This window comes from Ylistrum balloti, unplaced genomic scaffold, assembly GCF_031769215.1.
Source record: "Ylistrum balloti isolate Yb309-2 unplaced genomic scaffold, AGI_CSIRO_Ybal_v1 Utg370554, whole genome shotgun sequence".
Classification (NCBI taxonomy): Eukaryota; Metazoa; Mollusca; class Bivalvia; order Pectinida; family Pectinidae; genus Ylistrum; species Ylistrum balloti.
Window position 1 is genome coordinate 190734 of NW_026782349.1, and position 12386 is coordinate 203119.

The following is a 12386-nucleotide window of genomic DNA, read 5'->3' on the forward strand; positions in this document are numbered from 1 at the left end:
TTGTCCTAAATCCATGACCTGATGTGTTGTCCTAAATCCATGACCTTATGTGTTGTCCTAAATCCATGACCTGATGTGTTGTCCTAAATCCATGACCTGATGTGTTGTCCTAAATCCATGACCTGATGTGTTGTCCTAAATCCATGACCTGATGTGTTGTCCTAAATCCATGACCTTATGTGTTGTCCTAAATCCATGACCTGATGTGTTGTCCTAAATCCATGACCTGATGTGTTGTCCTAAATCCATGACCTGATGTGTTGTCCTAAATCCATGACCTGATGCGTTGTCCTAAATCCATGACATGGTGTTAAGTCGTCAATTCATGACATCATTTGTTGTCACCAATCCATGACCTAATATGTTGTCCTCAAGCCTGTACATCATATATAGTCTTCAAACTATTGAGTGTAAGCAATACTCCAAATAAGTTTATCTGTGAACAATGGATTGTAGTTATATATATAACACCTGGTGAAATAGCAATATCAACAGTTCTGCAAATCTTTGAATTACCAAAAAAAAAAAAAACAATCTTGGAATTGCCACTTGTTATGAACAACTGGTTAAGAAAAATGCAGAATGTTGCTTTTGTTATAGTGTCACGAAAGTGTAACGATTTCATAAATTTGTGTGTGATAGGATTGTGTTGGTTTCTGTTGCTCTTAATACTGTGATTTGTTTTTTAATACTGTGATGTGTTTCAGTCCAAGTTGCAGAGATAGTGAAATTCTTCTTCCCAAAAATGGTAGAGGTCAACCAATATTCACCTTGTAGTAAGGAAAGTCAAAAAATGGAAAATTGGAAATATCTCAACAGGTAATTTATTGTCAGAATTGATAGGAACATCTGGTCAACTTGTTTTAGGGGTAAAGATTTCAATAATACCATGTCAAGTGATGGTAGAGTACTGCATATTAATTGATACATTATAAGGTGAAAAAAACATCAATCGATACTTAATTAGGTGGTAAAACATAAAATGATACTTTATTAGGTGGCAAAGATCTTATAAGATACTATTTTAGATGGTAAAAATGTTAATTGGTACATTAAAAGGAGGTAAAAATATTAATTTATTCCTTATTTGGTGGCAAAGACCTTAATTGATATCTTACCAGGTGGCAAAGACCTTAATTGATATCTTACCGGGTGGCAAAGACCTTAATTGATATCTTACCGGGTGGCAAAGACCTTAATTGATATCTTACCGGGTGGCAAAGACCTTAATTGATATCTTACCGGGTGGCAAAGACCTTAATTGATATCTTACCGGGTGGCAAAGACCTTAATTGATATCTTACCGGGTGGCAAAGACCTTAATTGATATCTTACCGGGTGGCAAAGACCTTAATTGATATCTTACCGGGTGGCAAAGACCTTAATTGATATCTTACGGGGTGGCAAAGACCTTAATTGATATCTTACCGGGTGGCAAAGACCTTAATTGATATCTTACCGGGTGGCAAAGACCTTAATTGATATCTTACCAGGTGGCAAAGACCTTAATTGATATCTTACCAGGTGGCAAAGACCTTAATTGATATCTTACCAGGTGGCAAAGACCTTAATTGATATCTTTATAGATTACTTGTTAGATGGAAAAGAACTTACTTGATAAATGTACCATGTTTAGAAGAAAAATTCTAAATTGAGACAATGCATAGTTGTAAAAGATCTAAATTCAGTAAATATATGTGATGTTTAGTTGTGAAAATCTCAATTTAAATTGAAAGTAAAGGGCCATGTTCAGTGGTAAAATCTAAATTTTGACATCATGTTTAGTTGTACAGATCTAAGCTAACACCATGTTTAATGGTAAAGAGCTGAATTGTCAAGATATTTAGTGGTAAAGAGCTAAACAGTCACTGTGTTTAGAGGTAAAAAGCTAAATAGTTACTATGTTTAGTGCTTAACTCTAAATTGACACCATGTTTAGTGGTAAAGATCTAAATTGACACCATGTTTAGTGGTAAAGATCTAAATTGATACCATGCTTAGTGGTAAAGATCTAAATTGACACCATGTTTAGTAGTAAAGATCTAAATTGACACCATGTTTAGTGGTAAAGATCTAAATTGATACCATGCTTAGTGGTAAAGATCTAAATTGACACCATGTTTAGTAGTAAAGATCTAAATTGACACCATGTTTAGTGGTAAAGATCTAAATTGACTCCATGTTTAGTGGTAAAGATCTAATTTGATACCATGTTTACTTGTAAAGATCTAAATAGACACCATGTTTAGTAGTAAAGATCTAAATTGTCACCATGTTCAGTGGTAAAACCTAAATTTTGACATCATGTTTAGTTGTACAGATCTAAACTAACATCATGTTTAATTGTAAATAGCTGCTTTGTCAAGATATTTAGTAAAAAAAGATCTAAATTGACACCATGTTTAGTGGTAAAGATCTAAATTGTCACCATGTTCAGTGGTAAAACCTAAATTTTGACATCATGTTTAGTTGTACAGATCTTAACTAACATCATGTTTAATTGTAAATAGCTGCTTTGTCAAGATATTTAGTAAAAAAAAGATCTAAATTGACACCATGTTTAGTGGTAAAGATCTAAATTGACACCATGTTTAGTGGTAAAGATCTAAATTGACACCATGTTTAGTGGTAAAGATCTAAATTGACACCATGCTTAGTGGTAAAGATCTAAATTGACACCATGTTTAGTGGTAAAGATCTAAATTGACACCATGTTTAGTGTTAAAAATCTAAATTGACACCATGTTTAGTGGTAAAGCTCTAAATTGACACCATGTTTAGTGGTAAAGATCTAAATTGACACCATGTTTAGTGGTAAAGATCTAAATTGACACCATGTTTAGTGGTAAAGATCTTAATTTGACACCATGTTTAGTAGTAAAGATAAAAATTGACACGATAAGATATTTAGTAGAAAAAGATCAAAATTGACACCATGTTTAGTGGTAAAGCTCTAAATTGACACCATGTTTAGTGGTAAAGATCTAAATTGACACCATGTTTAGTGGTAAAGATCTAAATTGACACCATGTTTAGTGGTAAAGATCTAAATTGACACCATGTTTAGTGGTAAAGATATTACCAGTAATTGACACTGTGTTTAGTAGTAAAGGTCTCTCATTCTTTCTTTTAGGTGGTGAAAATCTAAATAAATATCTTTATCAATTTGTAAACTTAAATCATGAATATTAGCCTGCTTCTTAATCAAATATTACAAATCAAGTTAATAGCTTAAGATAGAATCTTTCATCCAGGCATTGAAATGGATGTTGCAGACATCACTCAGTGTAAAAAACCTTTCCATGGGCATTTTGGCAGTTAGCTATTAGTTTTATATGCTAAGAAGGAAAAAAAAGCAACTTCAGTTTTATTTTGATAAGATCATATTCATGAGCAATATGTCTAAATGTGAAATGCAATAGTTTACTTTGAATATTTGACCATCCGTCTTCAAATTATCTGAGATTTGTAACTTCATTAGGATACCCTAATGAACGAGAAAAAACAGCAGTTGTCAGACAGATCCCTGAAATTGTGTTACCCAGCTACAGAATATCATATTGATTGGAAAAAAGTGCATGCATTTGTACAGTCACAGTATATTGTTAATTTAAGTACAGCAGATGTGGAGAAGTTTTTTGTCACGGATGACTGATTTTTAACATTTATTGTGGAATTAGGTAAGGTGCCCTAATATTACTTTTACTTTTTTAAAGCTATATATATATTCAATATAAAATATTTTACAATGAAAGAAGTTGCGTTTTCTTTATCCTTTTAGTATGTGAAAAATAAGAATCACTCAGTGCATGGTCCACTGTCTGTGACTTTTATGGTTTCTGTATACTCACAGCTTGTTGGTGTGTTATGTATGCATGATTGTAATAACTGATCTATTAATATCTATGAAACAGAATTAACTGTAAAATTTAAATTTTCTTGGTTTTTATTAATATTGTATTTTTCTGAACAGAAATAACAATTTTATTGTGTCACTAAGTACAGATTTATCTTGTATGCTACCACAGATCTTGGCCATTCCTAAAAATCATTATCTTTGATAGAAGTTTTTTCGTCTGATAGAAACATAAATGGCTTGGCCAGGATAGATGCATTATGTAAATTTTTGTTCACATTTTATCAACTTAATCTCATTAAATGGTGATTACAGAATTTCACAATTTTAAAGATCTAGTGAAAATGTTCAAGTTTTTATTCTAATTAAAATTTAGAATTATTATCATATCAAGTGTGCATTGGATTTTGGAAACTTTTCATGATTGCAGAAAAGTATTTAAAAAACTAAGATTTGAACTTGGAGATGATGTGATACGAGATGTTGCCAACTGTAAACCAGGTGTCATAGAAGGAGTTCTATCTAAACTACGACTCAAGATAGATCAAGTACTTTGGCACATGAAAAATAATCCCCGACGTGAAAGTGATAAACCAGAGGCTGATCAAATGTATGGTGAGTTACCTCCCTTCTCTTAATATTTTGTATTGTATTTACAAGTATGTATTAGTCTGTCCCTGAATGATTATTTTATACTGATGTTTGATACATCATTGGATAATTAAGTGGTGAAACATGTATTATAAATATAGACATGTGGATTCTGTTACAGGTTTTGTAATTGTTTTAGGGACGCTGACATTTATACTAGATAAATAGTAGCTGTTTTATTGGTTTTCTCAAAATTTTATTATCACAGATATGAATAATGATATATATTTTTGTCATTTAGGTAATTATTAGGGTTTATGTGCACAAGACACATTTTCTGTCAGTGTGTATTACAATCAAATTGACTTGTATACATGAAAGTAAATGGATATTGTTTTAAAGAGGATGAGAATCATAAAGAATTGAGAAAGCGAGAGAAGAAATACCATCACTGATTGTTTTTGGAAATATGTGATTGAGCTAAAAGTATATCATCATATTCCATTTAACAAGAAGTTTTGTGTAAAACTTATCATATTTTATCATGTGTAAAAAGTTCAACTTCAACTTCAACTTTATTGTGAGATAACACCTATCACATTTGTGAGGGGAACAACATGAAACAGATTTATAAGCTCAGCTGGTCTGAAAGGGAGGGGCCTAAAAGGAGAAATTCAGTAAATTCTTCTCTTTCTGCAAGGAATGATTTGATTCCAACCAAATTAGGTCTGAAGTATAATGGGGAAGTAAGTTCAAGTTTGTATAAAAATAGGTCTCAGTCCCCAAGATCCTGAGAGGCAGGGGACAATAGGGAAAAAAGAGAAACTGTTTTAAAATCCTTCTTCTATAGAAATGCCTGAAATGTACAAATTTGGTCTGAAGTGTCCTTTGGTGGAGCAGGATCAATTTCGTATAAACATTGGGTCTGGGCCCAACAAGTGGGAAGATGGTGGGCAATAGTGGTAATAGCACAAATTCTATTAAAATCTTCTTGAGTGGAATTGCCTAGATTCTGTCTCAATTTGGTCTGAATCGTTTTGAGGTGAAGAAATAACAGTTTTGTATAGATGGATATTGAGCAAATTCTTTCAAATCCTTCATCTTTAGAAATGCCTGGATACTGTCATAATTTTACCTGCAGCATTTGTGGAGTAAAGGGAATCAAGTTTGAATGAAAAGTAGGCCTTGACTGCCTGGCAGGAGAGATGGGGCCCAATAGGGAAAATAGATGTAAATCTTTTAAAAATCTTGTCATTTAGTTCAGATTTAAGAAATTTCAGCCAACTAAACCAGACAAGACACACAGGCCCTCCTAGGTTTGTGAGGGAGGCAACCTGAAACTGATTTATTGTGTGGTCACATCCTGTTCCATGTGGAGGGGTCAACTTGACAAGCTGTGACATGTGAAGGGGTCATCTTGACATCCTGTTCCATGTGGAGGGGGCAACTTGACAACCTGTGACATGTGACAGGGTCAACTTGACATTCTGGTACATGTGAAAGGGTCAACTTGACATCCTGGTACATGTGAAAGGGTCAACTTGACATCCTGGTAGATGTGAAGGGGTCAACTTGACATCCTGGTACATGTGGAGGGGTTAACCTGAAACAGATAATTGTGGAGTCACGTACTGTCACTGTTCATTTATGGATCACTGCTACGTGTGACGGCCACAATGTAACAATATACTAGTGACACATACAATGATCACTCATCTAGAAACTTTTGTCTTTCTGAACACAGATTATTATGGTAGCATTCGCTCTAGTAAGTTACTACACCAGTATCTGTCACAAGTTTTCAGACAAATAAAAAGTATTTCATTGCAGTGTTTACTGACATTGAAAATTTGTGATTGAACGTGTTTCTAATGTTGATTAAGACGTGGTATTAAACAATATGTCGGTGTGTTATTAACAGATCCGTACCGCACTAAAACAGTCATGGAACCATATGACCCATACACTGGTGCGTAAGACCAAAAATTTGGTGATATTTATTGTTTGTCTTGCCTCTAGTTACCTATTGTACCCTGTAATATTTTGATATCATGTTAAATGTTATCATACTAAACAGTCAAACATGTTGATGTCATGTGCCATTTAGAAGCATAAATGGTTTGATAGCTGCGTTTCAAGTTCCATCCAAAACAGTTGTTTTCACTAATTCTAGTCATGCCTGCAGTAAATTAGCAAGAAAACAGTGTAATGCTTCACTTTACCATGGCCATGATGAAGTGACCCCACCGTAGATTTCCCCACCCCAGTCTAATTTTTTGTTATTTAAGTGTTTAATTGATTAACCAGGGTGATTGGGGAAAAAATGGTGAAAAAAGTTCATGAGTAAGAAAAACTGGTGAAATTGTTCCGTTTTTCATGGCCATGGTAGCATGAAGGCCCCTGCCCAACCCTATGTTTTATTTATTATGTATTGATGAACATAATCAAGTAAACCAATAAAAAATTTAGTGAGAAAACATCGGTAGAAAAGGAAGTGTAAAGCAACTTCACTTTACCATGGGCTTTTCTTTATCATACTAAAGCAGGTTTGCCACTGTGATGTAAGTGTTGACATCGCTGGAAATACATAGACATCTTTTGTAGTGATGTCACATATTGTATACAAGTAGCAGTGTTATTTTTTACTTTATCGGAATATTTTTACTCTCTAAAATTTCATCCTGTATTCATTTAGACATGTACAGTGTAAATGCTCAAAGCAAATGAAATTGTTAATGTAATGTACAAAACAGAATCAGATCAGTCATATCTGAGTCTGGACCAGTCAACTTTGTTCACTTCTACAAACTGAACCCTTTGTAATCTGGTCAAATACTCAGGTTTGGAGGAGTTCCATTGTATATAGAATTAAGTTAAACAACAGATATAACATTACAATTATAATTGTGAAATAACTAAGATTTATTAATTAAACATATGTTTACTGAAGACCACAAGTATGTAGAACTAACTAATTCCCGAAGCTAAGCTCATCACAAAATCAACTCTGGACAGGCTAAAAGGCAGCTACTCTCATTTACCTATCAGAACCCTTTGATACCTTAATAAATATCTATCCTTAGAAAAGTAAGCAAAAAATATTGATTTGATACTTCTTATAGGTAAAGAGTTCAAACATGTTTGATCATTTTTTAATCAACAATTTCTTGGATCCACAATATAAATTTTGATATATATATATTAATAAATGACATTTTTTTCCATTTTCCCTTGTGTGTGATATTGTTATATTTACTAATCCAATTAAAAATATCTTGAAGTGTTGTTTCAAAATCTAAAAAATATTGAGATATTTGTTTTTGTTTTATAGAGTGTTGACATCTTATTTTAGGACCCCAGGGGTCAACACATTACTTCTTGTTCAACGTCAGGAATGGCCTTATTACAGAACCTGAGGGATCAACACATTACTTCTTACTCAAAGTCAGAGAGTGGGCTTATTGCAGGACCCCAAGGTTAAATACATTACTTCTTACTCAAAGTCAGGGAGTTAGCTTATTTGAGGACCCCAGGGATCAACACATTACTTCTTGTTCAATGTCAGGGAGTGGGCTTATTACAGGACCTGAGGGTTCAACACATTACTTCTTACTCAAAGTCAGAGAGTGGGCTTATTATAGGACCCCATGGTTCAATACATTACTTCTTACTCAAAGTCAGGGAGTTAGCTTATTTTAGGACCCCAGGGGTCAACACACTACTTCATACTCAAAGTCAGGGAGTGGGCTTATTGCAGGACCCTAGGGTTAAATACATTACTTCTTACTCAAAGTCAGAGATTTAGCTTATTTTAGGACCCCAGTGGTCAACACATTACTTCTTGTTCAATTTCAGGGAGTGGGCTTATTACAGGACCTGAGGGGTCAACACATTACTTCTTGTTCAATGTCAGGGAGTGGGCTTATTACAGGACCTGAGGGATCAACAGATTACTTCTTACTCAAAGTCAGTGAGTTAGCTTATTTTAGGACCCCAGGGGTCAACACATTACTTCTTGTTCAAAATCAGGGAATGGCCTTATTACAGAACCTGAGGGATCAACACATTACTTCTTACACAAAGTCAGGGAGTTAGCTTATTACAGGACCTAAGGGGTCAACACATTACTTCTTACTCATAAAGGGAGTGGGCTTATTGCAGGACCCCAGTGTTAAATACATTACTTCTTGTTCAATGTCAGTGAATGGGCTTATTACAGGACCTGAGGGTTCAACACATTACTTTTTACTCAAAGTCAGGGAGTGGGCTTATTACAGGACCCCATGGTTCAATACATTACTTCTTACTCAAAGTCAGGGAGTTAGCTTATTTTAGGACCCCAGGGATCAACACATTACTTCATGTTCAACGTCAGGGAGTGGGCTTATTACAGGGCCCCAGAGGTCAACACATTACTTCTTGTTCAATGTCAGGGAGTGGGCTTAATACAGGACCTGAGGGGTCAACACATTACTTCTTACTCAAAGTCAGGGAGTTAGCTTATTTTAGGACCCCAGGGATCAACACATTACTTCTTGTTCAATGTCAGGGAGTGGGCTTATTACAGGACCTGAGGGGTCAACACATTACTTCTTACTCAAAGTCAGAGAGTTAGCTTATTTTAGGACCCCAGTGGTCAACACATTACTTCTTGTTCAATTTCAGGGAGTGGGCTTATTACAGGATCTGAGGGGTCAACACATTACTTCTTCCTCAAAGTCAGAGAGTTAGCTTATTTTAGGACCCCAGTGGTCAACACATTACTTCTTGTTCAATTTCAGGGAGTGGGCTTATTACAGGACCTGAGGGGTCAACACATTACTTCTTACTCAAAGTCAGGGAGTGGGCTTATTACAGGACCCCGTGGTTCAAAACATTACTACTTACTCAATGTTAGGGAGTTAGCTTATTTTAGGACCCCAGGGATCAACACATTACTTCTTGTTCAATGTCAGGGAGTGGGATTATTACATGACCCCCTGGTTCAATACATTACTTATTACGCAAAGTGAGGGAGTTAGCTTATTTTAGGACCCCAGAGGTCAACTTATACTTCTTGTTCAATGTCACGGAATGGGCTTATTGCAGGACCTGAGGGGTCAACACATTACCTCTTACTCAAAGTCAGGGAGTGGGCTTATTACAGGACCTTAGGGTTCAATACATTACTTCTTACTCAAAGTCAGGGATTAAGCTTATTTGAGGACTCCAGGGATCAACACATTACTTCTTGTTCAAAATCAGGGAATGGCCTTATTACAGAACCTGAGGGGTCAACACATTACTTCTTACTCATAAAGGGAGTGGGCTTATTGCAGGACCCCAGTGTTAAATACATTACTTCTTGTTCAATGTCAGTGAATGGGCTTATTACAGGACCTGAGGGTTCAACACATTACTTTTTACTCAAAGTCAGGGAGTGGGCTTATTACAGGACCCCATGGTTCAATACATTACTTCTTACTCAAAGTCAGGGAGTTAGCTTATTTTAGGACCCCAGGGATCAACACATTACTTCATGTTCAACGTCAGGGAGTGGGCTTATTACAGGGCCCCAGAGGTCAACACATTACTTCTTGTTCAATGTCAGGGAGTGGGCTTAATACAGGACCTGAGGGGTCAACACATTACTTCTTACTCAAAGTCAGGGAGTGGGCTTATTACAGGACCTGAGGGGTCAACACATTACTTCTTACTCAAAGTCAGTGAGTTAGCTTATTTTAGGACCCCAGGGGTCAACACATTACTTCTTGTTCAATGTCAGGGAGTGGGTTTATTTTAGGACCCCAGGGGTCAACACATTACTTCTTACTCAAAGTCAGGGAGTGGGCTTATTACAGGACCTGAGGGGTCAACACATTACTTCTTACTCAAAGTCAGGGAGTGGGCTTATTACAGGACCTGAGGGGTCAACACATTACTTCTTACTCAAAGTCAGTGAGTTAGCTTATTTTAGGACCCCAGGGGTCAACACATTACTTCTTGTTCAATGTCAGGGAGTGGGTTTATTTTAGGACCCCAGGGGTCAACACATTACTTCTTACTCAAAGTCAGGGAGTGGGCTTATTACAGGACCTGAGGGGTCAACACATTACTTCTTGTTCAATGTCAGGGAGTGTGCTTATTACAGGACCTGAGGGTTACTTCTTACCCAAAATTGGGGAGTTGATTTATTTTAGGACCCTAGGGGTCAACACATTCCTTCTTACTCAAAATCAGGGAATGGCCTTATTACAGAACCTGAGGGATCAACACATTACTTCTAACTCAAAGTCAGGGAGTTAGCTTATTTTAGGACCCCAGAGGTCAACATATTACTTCTTATTCAATGTCAGGGAATGGGCTTATTACAGGACCTGAGGGTTCAACACATTACTTTTTACTCAAAGTCAGGGAGTGGGCTTATTACAGGACCCCATGGTTCAATACATTACTTCTTACTCAAAGTCAGGGAGTTAGCTTATTTTAGGACCCCAGGGGTCAGCACATTACTTCTTGTTCAATGTCAGGGAGTGGGATTATTACATGACCCCCTGGTTCAATACATTACTTATGACGCAAACTGAGGAAGTTAGCTTATTTTAGGACCCCAGAGGTCAACATATTACTTCTTGTTCAATGTCAGGGAATGGGCTTATTACAGGACCTGAGGGTTCAACACATTACTTCTTGCTCAAAGTCAGGGAGTGGGCTTATTATAGGACCCCATGGTTAAATACATTACTTCTTACTCAAAGTTATGGAGTTAGCTTATTTTAGGACCCCAGGGGTCAACACATTACTTCTTGTTCAATGTCAAGGAGTGGGCTTATTACAGGACCTGAGGGGTCAACACATTACTTCTTACTCAAAGTCAGGGAGTGGGCTTATTGCAGGACCTGAGGGGTCAACACAACACAACACAAAGTCAGAGAGTTAGCTTATTTTAGGACCCCAGAGGTCAACATATTACTTCTTGTTCAATGTCAGGGAATGGGCTTATTACAGGACCTGAGGGTTCAATACATTACTTCTTACTCAAAGTCAGGTAGTTAGCTTATTATAGGACCCCAGGGGTCAACACATTACTTCTTACTCAAAGTCAGGGAGTGGGCTTATTACAGGACCTGAGGGGTCAACATATTACTTCTTGTTCAATGTCAGGGAGTGGGCTTATTACAGGACCCCAGAGGTCAACACATTACTTCTTGTTCAATGGGAGTGGGCTTATTACAGGACCCATGGAGGTCAACACACATATATATCTGGGTAGGTTTATAACAGGGCAATGAAAAAGCATTGGTTTATAAATTTGCTGAACAGCAATATTTGTTGGCTGGCTTATTACAGGACAATAAAATATCCTTGGTTTACAGTTTCACTAAACAGTGATATATCTGGATGGACTTTCTGCCAGATAAATATGGTACATTTGACTGTGTTTGTGACATTTACTGTTTTTCTAGATACAGATACTACTTCAGCAAAGTTTGGACTGATTACAGATGATAGTCTATAAAACAATAGCAATATATAAAAAGATATTGAATATGGAGAAGATTTAGTATTTTGGGAAGCCATTTTCAACATTTCTGAAGTCATTTTGGGTTCTGTTAAGTTGAAATACCTTGCATTGGTAAAAACTCTTTATATAATTTTCAAGTAATGGACTTAAACATTTTGACTCCATTGATTTTCATCTGATTCGGGACCTACATTTTAACTATCTTCAAGGTTCAAAGTGGAGGTGATGAGACTTTGTAGCTTTCACAGAATTTAAGAAATATATGGAAGTTAAATATGTGACTATAAAGAAATGACATTGTTTTGATTTCAAGTTGACTGCAAGAATTATGATACAGACTGATTGCTGTGGTTTAGTGTGTAATTTTGCAGTGTGTCATCATTCCACTAGTAATATGTTGAGTATCACAGAACAATGTTAGTATTACATTGTATT

The 12386-nt window shown here is 36.1% G+C and overlaps 1 protein-coding gene across 1 annotated transcript in view; it reads left to right on the plus strand.

The window, feature by feature from the left end:
• LOC132556230 (sperm flagellar protein 1-like) overlaps positions 1-12386 on the plus strand; it is a 34566-nt gene that overhangs the window by 4466 nt on the left and 17714 nt on the right. Inside the window, exons 2-3 of the mRNA XM_060220624.1 lie at positions 708-819; positions 4287-4471. Of these exons, the coding sequence (XP_060076607.1) occupies positions 708-819; positions 4287-4471 (297 nt within the window). The remainder of the gene's footprint in view (positions 1-707; positions 820-4286; positions 4472-12386) is intronic.